General features: G+C 47.9%; 1 protein-coding gene and 1 non-coding gene across 9 annotated transcripts in view; both read left to right on the top strand.

Moving 5' to 3' along the window:
- The first annotated feature begins 10268 nt into the window (after positions 1-10268).
- On the top strand, positions 10269-10350 carry TRNAL-AAG (transfer RNA leucine (anticodon AAG)). The gene has a single exon. It is a non-coding gene; the product is annotated as a tRNA-Leu (tRNA).
- Positions 10351-10557: 207 nt separating this feature from the next.
- The window catches only part of POLR3E (RNA polymerase III subunit E), a 33438-nt gene continuing 22623 nt past the window's right edge, over positions 10558-21372 (top strand). For 6 of the 8 annotated variants that reach the window (XR_007147663.1, XR_007147664.1, XM_047837748.1 and 3 more), the window contains exons 1-4: positions 10558-10679; positions 16686-16760; positions 18081-18131; positions 20732-20809. Coding sequence is in view for 6 of the 8 variants with exons in the window: in XM_047837748.1 (XP_047693704.1) it covers positions 16725-16760; positions 18081-18131; positions 20732-20809 (165 nt within the window). In the remaining 2 variants the exon portion in view is untranslated. Of the gene's footprint in view, positions 10680-10774; positions 10881-10941; positions 11321-16685; positions 16761-18080; positions 18132-20731; positions 20810-21372 lie in introns of those variants that run through there. The other 2 variants (XM_047837747.1, XM_047837746.1) reach the window with 2 other exon arrangements.

Below are 21372 nucleotides of genomic sequence, written 5' to 3'. Positions count from 1 at the left end.
TCCGGTCTCAAATTCAAATGTCTCCTAGTAACAAGGAATGCAGTGGCTGCCTGGAGGGCTCAGGCCCCATCTCAAAGGAGCAGCTGTGATTCAGCTCCATATGATGGTCACCATGGGAAGTGTGGGCCCAATGTCGCCCCATTTTCCATTTTTTTCTATGGCTGCTGAAATTGGATTTGTTAATTCAAGGTCTCCTAATTTTTAATATTTCTAATAAATTCTAATTTTCTAAAAAAATGTGTCTAGATTTTAGATTTGGCCCATATGTTGTCCTTTTGCTTTAAAGTATGTGAACCTGGTTTTTTTTTTTCCTGACTTTTCTTATCCATAAAACAGAAAGAATAATCTTTACATTTCAGAGTGATCATTAGCCTCAGAGGAGATAATGCATGTTAAAGATGCTATGTGATCCAAAACTTAAGAAAATCTTGGTCACTGGTGGGATCATTTGGTTTCAAACTAATGCGTTTTTAACTTCAAGAAATTTGAACTGGGGCGCCTGGGTGGCTCAGTCGGTTAAGCGTCCCACTTCGGCTCAGTTCATGATCTCACGGTTCATGAGTTCAGGCCCCACTCTGAATTCAGGCTCATGAGTTCAGGCTCTGTGCTGACAGCTCAGGGCCTGGAGCCTGCTTCTGATTCTGTGTCTCCCTCCCCTCAGCTCCTCCCCTGCTCACACTCTGTCTCTCTTTCAAAAATAAATAAAGATTAAAAAAAAAAATTTAAAAAACCCTGAACTCATGCCTAGTAGATTGAAGTCACACACTTAGGTCCATTTGTTCCTGAGTCCCCACTAAAATGACAAGAAAGAGATTTTCTTCTTTTTTTTTTTTTAATTTTATTTTTCAAAAATGTTTTATTTATTTTGAGAGTGCAAGCGGGGAAGGGGCAGAGGGCAGAGAGAGGAGGACTGAGGATTCAAAGCAGGCTCTGTGCTGACAGCAGTGAGCCCCATGTGGGGCTGGAATCCACAAACTGGGAGATCATGACTTGAGCCAAAGTCAGACGCTCAACCAACTGAGCCACCCAGACACCCCAGGAAAGGGATTTTTTTTAATGGCATAAGCCAATGAGTCTGGAAAGCAAAGGGACTGTAATTGAATTAGCGTGTAGAACCCTGCTGCCCCCAAGGGCTGAGAAATTGGCACCAGGAACCTCTGGAAGGGGCAAGAGGAAATAAAATGGGGCTAAAATAGAGGGTCAGTTGAAAGACTTAAAGTACCAAACTGCTAGACCAGCTCACCTCCCCTGTGTGGCCAACCAGCTGCCTGTCTGTCACCCTGCAGAGGCCTGGGGTGCCAGGTGTGGTAGCATCTGGTTCTCTACAGAAAAGAGGGTTAAGTGGAAGTTTCCATATTGGAGGTAGAAGCTTCACTAGCCACCTTTCCCCCTCTATGCTCCCAGGCACTGGCCACCTGACTGACACTCCTGGCAGAAGGCAGACCATTGGAGAAATCTCTACGGAATCTGAGATGAACTACTCCTAGGTACTTGCTCCTAATGAAGCAGGCTAGAGGGGAGCACCTCGTGGGAGAGGCCACAGCCACCAGGCCCCATCCACATCCACAGGAATTCCCAAACTATTCAGCCAGCCAAAGATCCATATGTAAGGATCCATAAGCATTTCATACAAAAGACACCAGAACAAACCAACAGAAGAAACCATCTTGGAGGAAACAACATGCAGGAAGAAGGAAACCTTAAGAAACAAAAAACTATTATTCATTTCCTTAGATAAGATATTGCAGGGGCGCCTGGCTGCCTCAGTCAGTGGAGTACGTGTGACTCTTAATCAGGGTTGTGGGTTTGAGGCCTGCGTTGGGTGTAGAGATTACTTAAAAATAAAATTTTGAAAAGAAAAAGATAATTGCATCCACAAAAAGAACAGGTGCACTTCTAAAAATTCACACAATAGGAGCACCTGGGTGGCTCAGTCGGTTAAGCATCTGACTTCGGCTCAGGTCATGATCTCATGGTTCACAAGTTCAAGCCCCATGTGGGGCTCTCCTGACAGCTCAGTGCCTGGAATCTGCTTTGGATTCTGTGTCTCCCCCTCTCTCTGCCACTCCCCCACTTGTACTCTGTCTCTCTCTCAAAAATGAATAAACATCACAAAAATAAGAATTCACATAACCAAAGAGCTCTTGTAAATTAAGTATACTCTTACAGAAATTAGTAACTTAATAAAAGAATTGGAAAATAATGGACATCTCCCAAGAAGTGGAACAAAAACAACAAAAAGGATGGAAAAAGTGAGAAAATACGAGAAGTCAGAGGAACAAAGTGAGCTGTACGACTGTTTTACAATGGAACGCTTAAAATTGTCATCACTTTTGCTTTTTGGAGACATTAGCTAAGGACAGCCCAAGATTATATGTGTGTAGTTTTTTGTTTCCTTTTTAAGATTTTTAAGTAATGTCTACACCCAACATAGGGCTCAAACTCACAACCCCATGATCCAGAATTACGTGCTGTACTGACTGAGCCAGCCAGGTGCCCCTGTGTGTATACTTTTTTAATGATCTTTTCCTTGACCATTTAAAATTTGGGATCAGAATTCTAAGACCTTAATTTCATAGATGAGATTTTCAAATAGGCTTTTAATAGAAATTGAACTTGCATCTAGATATAGTTGTCACTTTTACTAAATTATATTTGCCACGTGTTGATTCAAATTTAAAGAAGCGGGGTGCCTGGGTGGCTCAGTTGGTTAAGCATCCAGCTTTGGCTTAGGTCATGATCTCATGGTCCATGAGTTCGAGCTCTGTGTGGAGCTCTGTGCTGGAGCCTGCTTTGGGTTCTGTGTCTTCCTCTCTCTCTGCCCTTCCCCCCCTCTCACGTACTGTCTGTCTGTCTGTCGCTCAAAAGTGAATAAACATTAAAAAATAATAAGAATGAAATAAAATTTAAAGAAGTGAGGGGCGCCTAGGTGGCTCAGTTGGTTAAGCATTGGACTCTTGATTTCAGCTCATGTCGTGATTTCACTGTTGGTGAATTTGACCCCAGTTGGGCTCTGTGCTGATGGTGTGGAGCCTGCTTAGGATTCTCACCTTCTCCCTCTCTCTTTGTCCTGCTCGCATGTGCTCTTTGTCTCTCTCTCTCTCTCTCTCGAAAGAAATAAGCTTAAAAAAAATAAAATTGAAGGGAGTGAACTCAGCAGTAAGCAAATACTTTTCCTGTAACACAGTGAAGGTTCCAGAGGTTCGGTTTCTTTCCTTCTACCTTGATGTACTTATAGGTGTTTCACATCACCAAAGGGAGCTCATTAAGTCTGGTTAGGACCTGGTCTGTTGTTTTGTTTGGTTGGTTGGTTTTGGTTTTTTTACAAGCCATTTGAAGCATCCACTTGTTTTTCTTCCTCCACACTTCTTTCTGACTTAATGAGCATTTTTACTTTTCCCAATTATAAACTAAATTCTAGAGAATTGGAGCACTTAAGTAGTATCTGTTGGAAAAAAAGAAGTGTAATTGTCTTAAAAGAAATTAAAAAAAAAGTCTAGGGGCCTAAATTAAGAGTTTGAGAAAGTAGAGGGGAAAAAGACTCTTTAAAAAATCAAGAATAGTTCTGAGAACTGCAGGATGGGTGTTTTCCAGAATAATAGGGCCCATGACTACCTAACACAATGGATAAGATTAGACCTATGCCAAGATTCATCTTCATGAAATTTCAGAACACTGTGGATAAAGGATCCTGGAAGTTTCCAGAGGGAAAGAATCAGTTTCATACAAAAGATTGAGAATCAGAATGACATCAAACATCATCTTAACAGTAACATTGGAAGTTGGAAGATGATGCCTTCTAAATTCTGGGGAAAACGCTCTTAACCTACATTCATATGTCCAACTATCAATCAAGTATAAGGGTAGAATAAAGACATTTTCAGACCTACAAATTTTCAAAAAATTCATCTTTCATGTACGCTTTCTCCAGAAGACACTGGAGGATTTGCTCTCTCAAAGGAAGGCTAGCGTGTGTGGAAATAACAAGAAATGCATGGGGTCCAGCACTATATTGAGGCGAAATCACACCCTGAAGCATATGGGATGATCCCAACATGGTGGGCTTGCCCTAAACTTAAAGAGTTTACAGCCCTGTGGGAGCACGTGGCCTGCTCAGTCAGTAAAACATGCAAATCTTTTTTTTTTTTTTTTAATTTTTCTAATGTTTATTTTAGAGAGAGAGAGGGAGACACAGTATCCGAAGCAGGCTACAGGCTCCCAGTTGTCAGCACAGAGCCCAACACAGGGCTCCAACCCACAAACCGCGAGATCATGACCTGAGCCGAAGTCTGCCGCTCAAGCTACTGAGCCACCCAGGCGTGCCAGAACGTGCAACTCGTGATGTCAGGGGTCCTGAGTTTCAGCCCCATGCTGGGAATAGAGTTTGCTGGGGAAAAAAAAAAAAATTAAAAAAAGGTTTATAGGCTTGACGAGGGGCTATGGGAGAAATGTCTTCAAGAAGCTGAAGCAATAGACTGCCTTTTATGTCTGTGTGGCAAGGATGGACAATCTGAAGTTGAGTTAGGTATGAATCCATAGAAACGAGACACATTTTTTTCATAAGGCGATTGTTAACTATAAACATTTTCCAGAAAAGGAAAAATAACAGTTGAGTGTATAGCTAAGCTTGAGCTTAGTGCATGGCATTTATTCTTACCTTCCTTGGTAAGAAACCAGTCAGGAATGCCTAAAACAGGGGTGGGGGAGTGGGGAAGCGATGTAAGTATGTTGTTTAGACATTTGGAGATAAACATCAGAAGAATCAGCTGAAAGTTGAAAGTGGTTGCCTGGGTTGGAAGGGGGAGGCAGGCATACAGCTGATTTTGATAACAAGCCTTATAGAATTGATATACACATGCATGGCTTTGATTCAATTAAAGTAAGAATTTAAAATATACTAAGTTGGGGCACCTGGGTTGCTCAGTTGGTTGAGCATCTGACTCTTGATATCAGCTCAGATAATGATTAAATGGTTTGTGGGATCGAGCCCTGAGTAGGGCTCTGTGCTGACAGCAAGAGCCTGCTTGGGAGTCTCTCTCTCTCTCTCTCTCTCTCTCTCTCTCTCTCTCTGCCCCTCCCCTGCTCTCGCTTTCTCTCTCTTAAAATAAATAAAACATTTAAAATAAAATAGGGGTGCCTGGGTGGCTCAGTCGGTTAAGCGTCCGACTTCCGTTCAGGTCATGATCTCACAGTTTGTGAGTTCGAGCCCCACATGGAGCTCTGTGCTGACAGCTCAGAGCCTAGAGCCTGTTTCAGTTTCTGTCTCCCTTTCTGTCTGCTCCTCCCCCACTTGTACACACACACGCTCACACTCACACTCTCTGTCTCTCTCCCTCTCTCTCAAAAATAAACATTAAAATAATAAAATAAAATATCTGCAAAGTTAAGAATACTAAATTAAATTTTCTGAGTTAAAAACTCGCTATAGTAATTAAATGTATTGAGCATCTACTATGTTTTGACTCTAAGGCACCATTGATCTTAAGATATACCATTAATTTATGAATAAGAAAAAAACACTGAAAATAAACCATCTGCCATTGGTCACAGGATGCAGATCAATTGTAGAGACATTAAAATGTGAAGGACAGGTCTTAGAAATGATATACAGTATGTCAGACTTTGCACTGGGCATATAAAGTTATCTCTAACCCTATAACAAATGTCAGTATTATCATAACCATTTCACAGATGAGAAAAAGGAGGCTTAAAGGGGTCCCTTTGCAAAAGCATTTGCCAAGAATGTTTTAGTGAATCAAGAAAGAAAGTTGGAGATGGCTGGGAGATCAGTTGAGCATCAGACTCTTGATTTTGGCTTAGGTCATGAGTTTATGGTTCCTGAGATACAGCCCCAAAATGGGATTCTCTCTCTCCCTCTGCTTGGGATTCTCTCTCTCCTCTCTCTCTCTCTGTCCCTCCCCTTCTCTCTCTCGCTCTCAAAATAAATAAACATTTTTTTTAAAAAAAGGAAAGTTGAAGGTTTAAAGATCAGATGTGGCCATATTTCCAACATATTTCCAACAGCCACCTGCTGTTGTGTTATTCCCGTGACCTACCAGCATCTTCCTGGGACACCAGGAGTGTGTTTGCAAAACTAGAACTTAAAGGAATTGAGGAAGGGTGCCACCACCAGCGGAGTCTGCAGCATAATGTGACTCAACGCAGGACATCTTAACTCAGATGGGTGTTTGAGTGGTCAAGGGGTGAGGTTACTGCATGCCCCAATTTACCAGGGAGAGCCCTAGTTCACTCCCGTGTCCCAGTTTTCCTTCCAATTAAGCATTTGTTCCAGAAAAAAAAAACAGTGCTCTGGGCACTATGCTAAGGGTGTATGCTCTGCACACAACTGAAGTGTGTCTCCTGCAAGAACAAATTTCCTTTGGGAGAGGGCTGGGTGATCACTTGAGTTCCTTGGTGGTAGGTAACTCTATGCTGGCTAACTTTAGCAAAGAAGCAATTTGGGGGGAAGGAAGTAGCTTTTAACAGAATGGAAGCTTACAGAATGAAAGAATCAGGGGGAGGTACCAGGGTGAGTGTGCAGATCCAGGAAGGAGAAGGTAACTGATGGTCTGAAGTTCAGTCTGTCACCCTGCTAGTGAGCTAAACCCTGTGGTATCCAGATTCAGATTCCCAGGCTAAAGCCTCTGATTGGTCCAGTTGGGTCTTGTGCCCACCCCCTTAGCCCTTTGATGGACTGTTCCTCCAGGACCACAGGGAGGTTTCCCCAAAGGAAAATCAATATTGGAACCAGAAAATGGGGAAAAGGATTCTGGGAAGGAAAAAAACAACTGATTCCCACCCAGACAGAGTATTCCCTTTCATGAGGAAGAGGAAAAGGGCCTTGAAGGTTAAAGAAGAGTGTTGAGGAAAATTTTCAGATGGTTTTGTGGCAAGCCTATGTCAAAATTTTACTACAATCTTGCTGCAAGAATGGTCCAAAGATTCATATTTGGTAGGAAAATGTTCAAAAAATGTACTTTTTAATACAGTATTACCTATATAGAGTAAATTGCACAGTCTTAAGTATACAACTTGATGAACTTTGAGCATTTACAGCACCCCAGAAAGTTCCTTTGGGTCTCTTCCCAAGCAATAATACCCCCACCCACTCCTTCCCCACCCCCCACACAGTGACTAATCTTTTGGCCTCTGTCCTGGTAGACACATTCTATAGGAAATGATTAAATTGAAAACAATGTTCAGTAAAAGTTCACTATGCTCTTGACTGACAGATGAGAGTCAATTGAGTGGGTAGAAAGCTAGCTTTACGGCACAAATCTCAATGCTATCAAATGTCATAAGAAGAAGCTTAAGCATTTTATCAGGAACACTAATTTCTTTCCAGAAGGAGATTCGTGCAGAAAGGGTTTGTTTCAATCCAGGTTTAGGATAATTTTCCTTTTATAGGAGCAAGAGAGTGAAGAATGGAGGGATCCAGGACTGAGTCCCCATGCCCATCCTCACTGCCTGCAGCTGAGGGTTTATGACATAGAGACAGCCAGTCTTCTTCACCTGACAGGCCCTAGATTGGGGGTCGGGGGAGAAATGGGCAGTGTCTGACCTGTGGTTCTTCTCCCCTCCATCTGCCCCATTAACCAGGGGCAGAGAAGTAGGCATGCCAAGGGATAGTCAGGGTTTCAGCCCTTCCCTCCACCTCCCTACTTAAAGCTGCTAGGACAGACCCTGCTGGAACAGACCCTCAAGACCCTCCTGTGGACCCAGGAGTTCTGATACAACATTTTGCTTTTCCTGCTTATTACTTTCACATCTGATTCTCACAGACAGCTGTGTAGTAGGGCTGGGAGACTGCAAGAAACTCCCAAACGGAGGCCCTGGGCTTGGCCTTTCGGAATCGACCTGCATCTGTGTAGACTCCCTGTTAAATACCCCATCCAGTATGTATTAGTAGAGACAGATGTGAATTGCTCCAGAATGTTCTGTCAGAAATATCTCTAGCTTCATTTGAGCCCCTACCATACAAGGAGGGGTGTGTGTGTGTGTGTGTGTGTGTGTGTGTCTGTGTGTGTGTGTTATTTCTTACAATGGATAGCTACCAGGTAGCACTAGCTTTAGCAGAAAAGGGGTATTTATTGCAATGATAAAAGGATGTCTCCAAGAATGTGAATCCCACTGGGTTCTAGGAAGGGTCTTGAGCTGGGAGTCAGAAACCCTTTAGGATTTTTCTATGACTCTGCTTTTCTCATCGCATCATTCTTTCTTTTTCTATGCATTAGCTTTCTCTACTCCAATCCATTTCACAAAATATGGCCATCCCAAATGCCCCTTTCTCCCTTGTTCTAGTCAGTCCTGGACACTAATGCTTAACACTGTAACACTTAAAATGGTCAAATTAACAAATCAGGAAATCACCATGTTTCAGTTCAGATTCTCAAAAGAGAATCTGAGTCCTATATCTACCATAGAGCCCACTGGCCATGGTGTGGCAGGGCCAGGGGGTCACAGCACAATGGTGACACTCAGGAATCTACTCTCCAGGCTGGTCAGGCAATTCTTAGAAAAGTGAGCTTAGGCAGAGATTTCAGCAATTATCCTTCACCATGGGGATATTTCCTTTTGGAAAACCCAGCACACAACTCACAGAGTCCCTCCTAGTACTAAAACACTGTGACTGGATTAATGTTCTATTGATCTGAAGAACTATTCCTCATTTAGCTTTGAATCCCCTGTGTCCTCAACAGACGGCTGGCTGCTTCTGTATTTTTAAAGGATTCCTTTAAAAGCAGCAAACTCTTCTCATGCAATGAAATGTTTGCCTATCAATATTTATGTTAAAGGTAGGTGGGGAAAAAAAGTGGGTTGAGGAAGAATTGAAGAGAAGGAGAAATATCGACTGCCCAAATGTTAGGGTATGTGCCAACTGTTTATTAACCAGAAATTTGAATATAACAATGTAATATAAACAACCTATATGTCCATATTCACATCATGGAATAAATTAAATCTACATGCATGGTGATAGACCTCATAATGTTGGAGTAGAAAAGCAAGTTGCAGAATGATCTTGGCATAATAATATTTATGTAAATGAAAAACAGAAGACCATTCAATATATTGACTCTATATATTTTCCACGAGTGTGTATATATATGTATATATATGTATATATACACATACAAATATCTATATTTATATCTATAGGTATTAATATAGATTCATACATAGATATATACACACACAAATATCTATGTAGGCATAGGCATAGTTATGAAATTATAAGAAATGGATTGAATACACATCAAATCATAATAATAGTTATAGCCAAGGGAGGATGTTTGGGAAGGAGGCTTTATTTTTAATTTGTAATTGTCTAGTATATTTTTATTTTTTTAATTTTTTAATTGTCTAGTATATTTTAACTGGAGTTTTTAAAGGATAGCATATTCATACCGTTTCCTGTGTACCTTTTAATAAAAAGTATATACATAGGAAAAGAATTGGAAGTGAAATGCCACAATATTAGGTGGGTGGGAATGTGGATAATTATTTTTTCTTTGAACTTTTTCTGTATTTTTAAATATCTATTTACATCAATATGGGTAGATATTTTTAAAGTATATTTGGGTGGAAAAACGGTAGCATATCAATAGTAACAGTATGATGATATTTATGTAAAAACCCATACACACACACACACACACACACACACGAAACATCAATTTCCTATGGGTATATATACATATATATATATCCACATATCTGTATCTATCTATCTATCTATCTATCTCCACATAAATTCACAGCAAAAAGTCCAGAAAGACACATAGTAAGTTGAGAACAATAGTCATTTCTGTGGATGAGACTTAGGAGGAGGGTCAAAGGTAAAAGAGCATTTGTACCTTATCTGCATAGTTCTCATATTTTGCAATACTTCACTTACTAGTTGAGTAACTAACAATTAAAACACACAACTTTTCAGAGAAAACTGCCTAAGCCAGCTCCCCTGGTTTAGCCTTCCGAGCCCCCTGGTGCGAGTTACTGGCGAATCCACCATTTCTTCCGGTGATACGTGGCTCCGCCTGAGGTCACCAGGTTAAACAGCCGACTAAGAACACAGATTCTTAAACTGCTTTTTACTCTAAAATCTATTTGAAACAAATCTGGGTCTAAATATTGGAGCAAATATTTTCTTTTAAATGCTTGATATGTTTGAAATAGCTCTACCGGAATAAATTGAAATAAAAAACATGCCAGTAAAATTTGCTTCTAAAAGTATTAAGTAGTTTCTCGGAACACCATCGCCACAACTGGGTAGCGTGGCCGAGCGGTCTAAGGCGCTGGATTAAGGCTCCAGTCTCTTCGGGGGCGTGGGTTCGAATCCCACCGCTGCCAGCACTGCTTTTTCCCTTTTTGTCCCTACCGCCTTCCTGCCGGGCTCTGTATCTGCTGTTTTTGTTGGCTCATCAGCACCCCCTGCTGCCAGACCCGGCAGACGGCCTGCATGAATGGAGAGGCGGAGGGGGCGGGGCCACGCGCGCCGGGGCGGGGCATTGTGGGTAAAAGGAAGCGCTAGGCCCGGCCCCGCTCCCCCCACGTGTCCGCTGGAGTTTCTCCACCAGCAACATGGCCGCTGCCTAAGAGAAGAGCAGGGCCGCCGCCGCCTCTGCAGCCCGCGGGTACCTGGGCCGTTGCCGCCGCCCGCGCGCGGCCCCCGCGGAGAGGTGAGTGCCGAGCAGGCAGCGCACGCCCGTGCTTGAGCCGGGCCGCACTCGCGAGGTGGGCCTGGGCTGGGCTGCCGAGTAGGCCGGGAGGCCCGCGCCGAGCCCAGGGGCTGGGGGCCTCTCGGGACTCGGGCGGGAAGGATGGACGGCTGACCTCCGTTGATCCGGGCCGGCCGCGGCCTCAGACCTCGGTCCTGCCCGGTAGGCGAGGACGCCGCGGGCGAGGCTGCCGGCGGTGACTCAGGGTCTAGCCACCTTGCCCCGCCCGGCCCAGGCGGGCATCCTACGGGAGCACCTGTCCGAAGGCAGCTGGTGTCCCGCCAGCGCGGCTACTCGTGCGGATGGTCAGGGACGGGGGCCTGACCACCCGTGAGGGAGGCGAAACTCATTGGACAGTGTGGCCCGGGGCCGGCGACCCGCCCCGCTGGGCAGGGGGAGGGTACCCAAAGCCTGCCCGGGCCCCTTTCTCGCCGCTGAACCAGATCAACCTCCGCCCGGCAAGGCCCGGCATTCTTCATTCATCTATTCAGGCCACCATTCAGCGTTAACTGAGAGCCAGCAACGTGCGGCGGATACGGCCCTGACCATTTGGTCGGAGGAGGTGTCAGCAAGCACGTCAAGTAAACCAGTACATAAACAAGGTCGTTCAGTTATATTAGCTTTAGAATCGTTGGGTGATAGAGGAGATCTTAGCAGTCGCCACAGTTTCTTCGTCTGTAAAATGGGGATGATAAAATTTCCTACCTCGTAGGGCTGTTGATGAGGGCTAAATAGGGTAAGGCGCGAGAAGCCCCAGCTCGCTGCGTTTGATGTGTGGCGGCGTTATATTCTCCTACGTTGGAAGAAAACATGTTGCCAAGTAATAACAAAGTTACCTGCGGGTTACATTCATTACCTTTTTTTAAGCCTCACTGTAGTCCTGGGGGGATCTGTGCTTTCATTATCCCCATTTTAGGGATGAAAATAGCGAGACTTTTCAAGATTAAGCAATCCCAGGTGGGCCATGGCTGGGAAGTAGTTGAGGTGGGATTTGAACCGGGGTAGTTCTGCTCTGAGAGTCCAGGCTCTTACCCACTATACCATACTGCCTTTTACTCGAAAGGTGTGCAGCATAGTGGTTAAGAAAGGGATCATTGACATCAGCCGGACCCAGGTTTCTGCTCTGGTTCTACTTTCCTCCAGCACTGTGACCTTGGACGAATTACTTAATACTCTCTGAATCTTCGTTTCCTCATTTCTTAATTGGGAATGATGAATCTTGACTTAAAGGACTATTGAGAAGATGAGAACGTGTGTGAAGTCTTTAGAGAAGGGTCTGATGCTCAATTAAGAGCTAATTAGGTCTTTTTCTCAAGGCTAACTCTTTAACAGAGGTGGAAACAGAGGTGGCCCAGAGAGGGGAGATGCCTTGCCCTGGAGGCACAGAGGCAGTTAGAATCCTGGCCTTGAGACCCTTTGCCTTGGGGCACTCTCCTCTTAACTGTGTTGTATTTTGTCCTCTCCCCCCAGTAGCTGGAGAGTCTTTGAAATTGCCTGTGCATTTACGATTGGATGACAGGTTAGATCCCTAGGCACACAGGGATACACCCAGGTGTGGTATTTAGGTATTTCCCTTGGCTCCACCTGCTTCCCTTGTCCCCTTTACATTTGTTGGCAGCTCCCTGTTGGGGGAAATTTTGTGTGCCCAAGGCCATGGAGCCACCCCCAGAATACCATTATGGCTGCAAGATGCCCACTTGAGGCCAGGGTGGTCATTGGTAGTCACTGCAGTTGGGGAAGCTTGACTTGTGGCTGGGAAGCCTGCTTCTGCCTGGGCCATAGCCTCTGTCTGTTCTCAAGTACCCATGAGGCCCACACTGTGAGGCCACCAGTCTCTGGTTGGGCCTGAGTTAGGCTTACTGGGTTAAGGGTCTGTAACCACCTGATTTCATGTACTCATTTAATTATTCTTTGTACTGTATTGAGTGTCTACTTCATGCCAGGCACTGTTCTAGGCACTGGGAGAACAGCATGAATTTTAAAAAGACTAATACTGGGGTGCCTGGGTGGCTCATTTGGTTAAGTGTCCAACTCTTGATTTCTGCTCGGGTCATGATCTTGTGGTTGGTAGGATCGGCCCCGCATCAGGCTCTGCACCGAAGGTGCGGAGTCTGCTAGCCTGCTTGGGAATCTCGTTCTCTCTCTCTCTCTCTCTCTCTCTCTCTCAAAATAAATAAAATTAAAAAAAAAAAAAGAAAGATAATAATCCTTATAACAACTTGATGAAGTACGTATAATCATCTCCACTTTATGGTTGAGGTAATTGAAGCATTGAGAGACCCACGTGGAGCTTCTGTTCTAGTGCAGAAGGTGGACAACACATAAGCACGTAGAATAGGTAGTTTCAGACTGTGATAAGAACCATGAAGGGAATAAAATGGACGTGGTGGTGCCTGGGAACCAGTTGGTGGTGGAGCTCTTTAAGGTGGGTGGTCAAGGAACCTCTCCTCCTGGAAGGGGGTTGGGTGGCAGTGATACCTAATGAAAAAGATCCAGCTTTGAAAACACCTGGGGAAAATTGGTGGCATGCAAAGGTCCTGAGACAGGCTGGGGCCTGGCCTCTTGGAGGCCCAGCAAGTGGCTACCTGGCCATGTAGCTAGTGAGAGAAAGGCAAGGCCAAGATCATATAGGGCCTTAGGGCCATGGAAGGGAATTTGGATTTTATTCTATGTGGCAGTTGAAGCGTTTTGAGCAGGAGAATGATGTGCTTTACTTTTCTGCAGGGACAACTCTGGCTGTCTCTGAGAGGGTTGGAGGTAGAAAAGAGGAGCCTCAGGGAAACTTGTTGAAGGGGGACTTTTCTTTCTTTTCTTTCTTTCTTTCTTTCTTTCTTTCTTTCTTTCTTTTTTGTTTTGTTTTTTAACTTTATCGAGAGAGAGAGAGAGAGAGAGAGAGAGAGAGAACGAACGAGAACACAAGCCAGGGAGGGGCAGAGAGAGAGGGAGAGAGAGAACCCCAAGCGGGCTCCACAGGGTCAGGGCTCGAACCTACAAACCGTGAGATCATGCCCTGAGCCGAAACCAAAAGTGGGATGCTTACTGAATTGAGCCAGCCACGCACCCCAGAAGGGGTACTTTTAAAATCGTGGATCAAGATTTATTAGTAAATGGCGCCTGGCTGGCTCAGTCTGTGGAGCATGTGGCTTTTGATCTCTTCGTGGTGAGTTGGAGCCCCATGTTGGGCATAGAGATTACTTTAAAAAAAAATTTATTAGGGGGATGTAAAATCACCTTAGAGGATTGTTACCAGTATGTTTAATTTTAATGGGCGAGGGTAGAAAACACCACTGCCCCACGTATAGTAGGGGCAGTTATGGGTGTGTGAAGCCTTGGTTACATAATTTTGTGTATGTTCTGGGTCATGTATATGAAATGGATTTCTTACTAGAGGTTTTAGGCCTTAAACTTGGAAAGCCACCACGTTGGATGCTGTTGGCTGGGAGGCTGAAAGGAAGTGAGAACCCTGTGTCGCCCTGGTCACTGCACCGTGGGAGGGGGAGGAGCGCCAGCTCCAGGTCGGTCAGCCTCCCTGAGCTCCCCAGGGACCAGGGGAGAGGCCAGCAGAGCACAGCTAGGGAGCCCAGCAACAGCCGAGAAAGCCGGTTTCTCAGGAATGATTACGTCAGGGGAACCTCCCAGGCTACGCCTCTTGTACGTGTGTGACCCGTTCCACTCAGGTGGAAGTTCGCAGTCTCTGTTGTCCACAGAACCAGCTCAGAGGAGCGAGGTGCCTGACATACATCGGCGGCACTTGGCAACCAGTGCAGATGGGCAGGAGCGGGCACCTAAAACTGTCGGTTTGGGGCTTCTGGTTTACATCTAGGCCTCCAGCCAGAACCGTTGAGGTAGCCGGCTTCCCCTGGCCTGCTTCTTGCCCCCCTCAAGTCTTCCTCCACTCAGAAACCTGTGGTAGCTCCCCATTAAGTAGCCTTCCTGTGGTTCGTTTATTCAGAAAGCAGGTATGTAGGGAGTGCCTGCTGTGGGCTCAGGGGGATACAGCAAGGGACAGAATAGAGCAGAGCCTCTGCCTTCGTGTAATTTGCGGCCTAGTGGCAGTGGGGATGGGGACAGGTGATAAATACAGAGCTATAAACTGTCAGGTGGCGATGTGTGCATCAGAGCAGGGACGGGAGTTGGAGGGGGGTGTTGCACTTTTGGATAGGGTGGACAGAGAAAGTCTCAGCGGTGAGGTGACATTTGAGCAAAAACCTGGAAGAGGTGAGGGAGGGAGCCATGAGGCTCCCAGGGTAGAACTGTTCCCAAGGCCTGAGGTTGGGGAAGAGGGAGGAAGGGAGCCCGGGGGAGGCGAGGTCTGAGAGGGAAAGGGGCTGTGGTGTCAACAGGTGCGTCGTAAAGACTTGAGCTTCTGCCCTGAGTGGGACAGGAGGCCTTCAAGGTAGAGGCGTGACAGGCTCCGACATGACTTTCAGAAGGATCACTGGCACTGGCTGTGGGGATGGGCAAAGATCATAGCGTCTCAGGTGGGGCAGGGAGAGCATTTATTTAGGCCATTGCTGTCATGCAGGCAGACATTGGAGCTGTCTGGACTGGGGAGGTAGCAGTGGGGGTGCCCAGACCCCAGACCTACCTTAAAGGTAGAGCTGACCGGAGTTGTTGATGTGGGGTGATGGGAACAGAGGCCTCAGGGATGAGGCTGGTGTTGGTGCTGCGCAGACTGAGTTTAGAACGTGTATCTGGAATGCATGAGATGATTTCAGGTGGTGCAGCTCAGCCATTGAATCCCACTCCTGGTGAAGGTATTACGCCCTTTTAAGTTTATTTTGAGAGAGAGAGAGCAGGTGAGAGCAAGTGCAGGAAGGGCAGAGAGAATCCCAAGCAGGCTCATGTGACTCAGGTCTCGAACTCACACACTGGGAGATCATGACCTGGGCCAAAATCAAGACTCGGACGCTTAACCAACTGAGCCACCCAGGCTCCCTGATGCCCTTTTAAATATTGACTGGCTCAGTTAAGTAGATGAGACAAAAATGGTGATGGTCTTACCCAGAACTAGGGGGCTGGGGGCCGCTGGGATTCTGAAGGGACCCACGTGGGAATATGAAGGGTTAGCCCAGCCAAATTACTCCCCCTCTGCCGTGGAGACCTACAGCCTCTCCTCTCCAGTTGCTTGAGGTGATTCCGGTCACCTGGAATCCCTCCTCCAAATCCTTCTATCCTTCAGGGCGCAGCCCAAATGCCACCCCCTCCCCCCACCTTCTCCCCGGCAGGAAGGCCCTTCCCTTCCCTCTGAGTGAGCTCCCCTACCTGTAGTTGTTACCTGGAGTCACATGGCCTGGCTTTGAAGTCCAGTGCATCCTCTTGTTCTGTGGCTTGGCTAATACACGCAAAGCGTCCCCGAGTTCCAGTTTCCCATTAGAAAATGGGGACAGTCAAGCCATCTTTTTTGCGGGGTTGTTGTGTTGAATACATTAAAGTGTGTGAAGAGAGTCCTTTTGTGTCACACAAAACGGGAAAATCATCTCACGCGGGGTTAGGCTTAAAGTTCACTTAAAAGTCAAATATCAGACTCAGAGTCATTCTGGAAAGCCTTGGGACTGCCTGCTCTTCCTGTTGGACGTCAGACTCGTCCTTAATGCTTCCTCGTGGCCCCAAACTAGTGCTCGGGTGTTTTCATCGTGGCTGTGGACCAGCCAACCTCCATCTTCCTGCCTGGCAGTGAACTCTACTTTGGGAGTGGTCTCAAAAACCCCTTAAAACTGGTCATTTATTCTTCCCTGTGGGTGCAGACGACATGTGCTGCCTTGGGTCCACCTGTTTGCACCTTGGGTTTGGTGGTTTCTCTTTTTGTTTGCATTGGCCGTCCATTGTTGACTCCAGAAAAGATGTTGAAAGAGGGTCAGTTGCTGTGTCTCGGGCTCTTCCCTCCCAGAGCAGGCCCTGTTGCAGCATGGGCAACCCTGAGTGTTGGCTGAACGACTGACTCAGGCCTCTTGCTCTCCCTTGCAGGTTGAGTCTGAGGATCGTGCGGCTGGCCCCCCCCCTAGTATGGCCAATGAAGAGGATGACCCAGTCGTACAGGAGGTAACTGCTGCTTCCCACCTTCTGCCAGGGCCACCAGGGAGAAGTGCCCAGGGATGAGTCCCCTTCCATCTGTCCTCAGGCCGGCCTGGCATCTGTTGGCATCCCAGGGACCCCTAAGCCAGGCTATTCCCTCTTCCTCCAGATACCTGCCTGGCTGAACCCTACTACACTTCCTCCCAGTCTCTGATCTAGCATCTCCTTGTCAAAGAGAATTCCCTGACACACCCCGCCGCCTTTGTGTGGCTTTCTCCTGTATGCTTTCCCTGCCCCCACCAGACCCCTGAACATGGCCGTGCCTTGTGCTTGGTTATAATACTCACCATCCCCTGGACATAAATCTCCTTCCGCTAGAATGTAGGCTTCACCAGGGAGGGCTTCTGTTCTTTCACCATTGTATCAGCAAAGCCAAGTTCAGTGCCTGTCACTTAGATACTCAGTGGCTATTTGTTGAATGTGTGAACGGGTTTGACAATTCCCCCTTCCTGGGCCCACCAAGAAGTCATTCAACAGTGTTCACTGGATCCATTGTATGCAGGGCGGGGGCTATGACAGCAGTGAGGGAGGCAGTGTCTTGCCCTCAGGAAACCTAGGATCTGTGGGCAACACTGAAAGAAAGGAGTCTCAAGATGTAGGTGCTGGGAAGGTAGGTTCCAGAGGCCGGATCAGGACACATCCTAGTGCCTCCAGGTGGGCCTTTGCACATGCCGTTCCCTCCACCTAGAACGCCCTTCACACAGGCCTCCCTTGCGCCGATGCCCTTCACTCCTCCTTTGGGCCTGGTGGTGGGAGAGAACATGGTTCATACGAAGAGCCGGCAAGCAGGGAGGTAAAACCTCTGCTCGGTGGGGCAGGGTGGTCAGTGTTGAGAAGAAAGCAAGTTTGGCCAGATCATTCTTGGAGCGGCTTGTGGACCTCCCTAAGAGGGGTGTGACAGGTGGTCCAGGGTAGGTGGTGGAGGCCAGGGGAGGAAGTGCAGCCAAGTGGGTAGGCTGTTCTCTGCCCCAGCCTCATCAGAAAAGCATTTGACCTGGTTCAGGATGCATCCTGATCTGAGCGCCCCTGGGGAAGGTACATTTTTATTGAGTAATAGTGGCCCTGGGAGGGGGCCAGCAACTCTTGTTCCGGTCTCCCTGGGAGCTGTAGGGAGGGAGGCTGGAGACTTCATCCCCTTTGTTTCTAGCAGTAGCTGAGCTGTTCCCTCCTCCCCCAAACTGCCTCTAGGAGCCACTATCCCTTCCTGAAATCTGAGGAGCGGGGGATGCCGGGGCAAGCCAGGCACTGGTTCTGTCTCCTGCTTAAGTCTTCTTCCCTTGTTCCCAGATCGATGTGTACTTGGCCAAAAGTCTGGCGGAGAAGCTCTATCTGTTTCAGGTAATGATGAGACCTGAGGGTGAAGGGAAACCTCGAGGGTTGGAGTGGGGGGAACCTCAGCCTTGCTGGGTGTTCTGGGCACAGAGTGGGCGATAAGGTGGTTTTCTTGGCCTTTGTGGGCGGGCAGGTTAATAGTCTCTCATTTTGAAGATGGGAAAACCAAGGCAGCTGTGAGAGGCAGAACAGTGTAGTGGTTAAAGCTTGGGCTCTGGGGACAGGCAGCTGCATTGAGGCCCAGCTCCATCGTGACTTAGCTGTGAGCCCTCGAGCCAGGCCCTTAAGCTCTCTCTGCCTCCGTTTCCCCGTTTGCAAAATGGTGGCGGTAACACTATACCTGCCCTGTAGGGTCCCCTTTGAGGTGGGGTGAATCCACACTAAAGTGCTCGAAACACTGCCCAACACGGACCTCAGCACCACAGTCTATTTTAGGACAGTTTTGTCCCCTGTCTCCCTTCCTGCCTATATCCCTAGGCAACCACTAACCTGTTTTCTCGCTGAATTTGCCTGTTCTGGATGTTTCATACATACAGAATCCTGTCATATGGGCTTCTTTTACTTAGCATCATGTTCTCAAGGTTTACTCATAGCATGTATCAGTGCTTCATTCCTCTTTATGGATGAATAGTACTCCATTGTGTGGATATATACACCACATTTCGTTTATCCATTCACTGATGGGTGTTTGGGTTGTTTCCACTTCAGGCCCATTAGGAACGGTGCTGCTGTGAATGCCCCCGTACAGGTTTTAAATTTTTTTTTTTTTTTTTTTTCAACGTTTATTTATTTTTGGGACAGAGAGAGACAGAGCATGAATGGGGGAGGGGCAGAGAGAGAGGGAGACACAGAATCGGAAACAGGCTCCAGGCTCTGAGCCATCAGCCCAGAGCCCGACGCGGGGCTCGAACTCCCGGACCGCGAGATCGTGACCTGGCTGAAGTCGGACGCTTAACCGACTGCGCCACCCAGGCGCCCCCCCCGTACAGGTTTTTATGTGGACAGGTATTTTCATTTCTCTTGGGCATATCCCTAGGAGCCGAATTGCTGGGTCCACTGGATACTCTGTGTTTAATGTTTAGAGTAATGGACAGACTGCTTTGTACCAGTTTACATTTCCAACAATAAGTATGGTTTTAAGTATTTTGTCTCCTGCCGCCTATGAGAAGGTAAGGCACAGCGAGACTAGTAACTTGCAAGGGGCCCAGGGCAGGGCGGCGATGGTGGTGCCCCAAGTGTGAGCTGGGAAGGGGCCCAGCGTCCTTCCTCACCACCCCCGCAGGGTCTGCCTTTACAGGCCATGCAGCTGGGGGCCTGTCCTTCAGGCCTTCTGAACCGGTTTCCTTGATTGGCTGCAAAATGATGGGGGAACTGGCAGTGGTGACAGTGACCCCATATGTGTTCGCGGTGTGCCAGGCCCTGGGCTAGTGGCCACCCCTGTTAGCCTCCTTCCCTGCCCCAAGCAGCCCTGTGAGGTGAGGACACCCTGTGAAGTGAGGAGCCTGCCCAAGCGCACAGGCTGCCAGAGGCAGAGTTAGGAGCAGACCCGCGGCCTGATTCTCAAACCTGTGCCGTCCACCACCACCCATCCCAGCCCGAGATCAGGAGGGTACAGGGCCACCCTGAACCTCGGCCGACTAGGGGCCTCCCAGGCTGTTGTGGGCCAGCCTGTCCCAGCCGGGGCCTTTTTCAAGGGCTCAGTCCAGGCCAGCTGGGCTGCAAGCTATTCGTCCTACTGCGGCCCTAAGTTCCTGCCCGGGAATCAGGGAGGAGTCAGTGTGTTGTTTGAGCTTTTAGGAAATAACCATTTCCTTGGGCCGGAACACAGCAGATCTGCAGCGGCCCCCACGCAGAGGGCTCACTTTACACGCTGCCCCGCCTCCAGCAGGCCCCTTCCAGAGGTGGCCTGGTTCGGGCATGAGGGCGCTTCAAACCGTGACTCATCTGCCCATCCTGTAGCATCCGTTCGGTGCAGGAGAAAGGAAAGGAAAGGTGCCCCTGTGAGGATGGGCGTGGGAAGGTGACCCCAGTGTGTGCAGAGCAAAGAAGTGACTTGAGAACAGTATATTAAAGAGTGACATAAAATAACTTCACACATGGTGACACTGAGGCCCAGAGGGGGCTCTCTGAGCCAGTCATCAGCAGCTTTTTATTACGGAAAAGTTCACAGGGTGCCGGAGAGAGAATGGGGTAGCGAATTCCCTTTTGAGCAGCCCACGGCATGTCACTGGTCAGGTCTTCCTCTGTGCTTCCCGTGGTCTCCTTTGCCTTGTCCTTCTCTACCTGGATGGCCTGTAAACTGGCAGCTAGACCACGGATCCTTACTCTTGCCTTCACGGCAGTGTCCTGTGGCTCTACCAGACACAACCTGCAGGGCACTGTGCACCGGGGCCTGTTGGGGCTCCTGGTGCTTAGGCTTGTCCCTCGGAGGTCGGAGATCTACGAAAATGGCCCTTTGGGAGGAAGCTGGGTGGAGCCAGTGTGAAGGGCCCAGTGGGGATCTCTGGTCTCTGCTTGGCATTGAATCTTGGTTGGAGTCTTCGAGCCCAGCGCTGGGCTGGGCTGGGCTGGGCAGAGTGGACAGACAGCTCCCTTCCCCTCTCCAGTACCCTGTGCGTCCAGCCTCGATGACCTATGATGACATTCCACACCTCTCGGCCAAGATCAAGCCCAAGCAGCAAAAGGTGGGCTGCCCTCTGATGGAGGTGGAGGAGGGGAGGGGTGCTATGGGTGGGGGCTGATGAAAGAGCAGACAGGCCCTCTGGGGACTAGAAGCCCACAAAATGGGCGATTGGAGGGTTCAGAGGAGAACCAGTCGCTTCCAGAGCTGAGAAAGCCACCAAGGAAGGAAAGTCTCCGGGAAGAAAGAGGGTGGGCAGCTCCAGAGAGGCCAGGGAGTAAGAAGTCTTGAGAGGAGTTAGGGACTGGGAATGGGGGGCTCATGTTCACAGGATAAGGCAGGGGCCAGCATGCAGCAGCTCTGATAAGGGGGATCATCCAGTGCCTTGAAGGGCTGGGGTGCTAGGGGCCAGGAGAACTGTAGGTGTGCCCTACCCTGTCTGGTGGACGGCTGCAGCCCCCCACCCCGAGATTCTTTAAGAGAAATTGGAAATGAGAATTTTTATGAGAAAAATCTGTTGGTTTTTTAATGTTGGCACCCAGTTTAGATTTTGGAGGGTAGAATAGGGAGGACAAACAAAACTACATGATTCCCACCCCCCAGAAAGCACTCTGGCCTTTCTGTCAG

This window comes from Prionailurus viverrinus, chromosome E3 (genome assembly GCF_022837055.1).
Source record: "Prionailurus viverrinus isolate Anna chromosome E3, UM_Priviv_1.0, whole genome shotgun sequence".
Taxonomy (NCBI): domain Eukaryota; kingdom Metazoa; phylum Chordata; class Mammalia; order Carnivora; family Felidae; genus Prionailurus; species Prionailurus viverrinus.
This window is presented reverse-complemented; position numbering and strand designations above follow the sequence as displayed.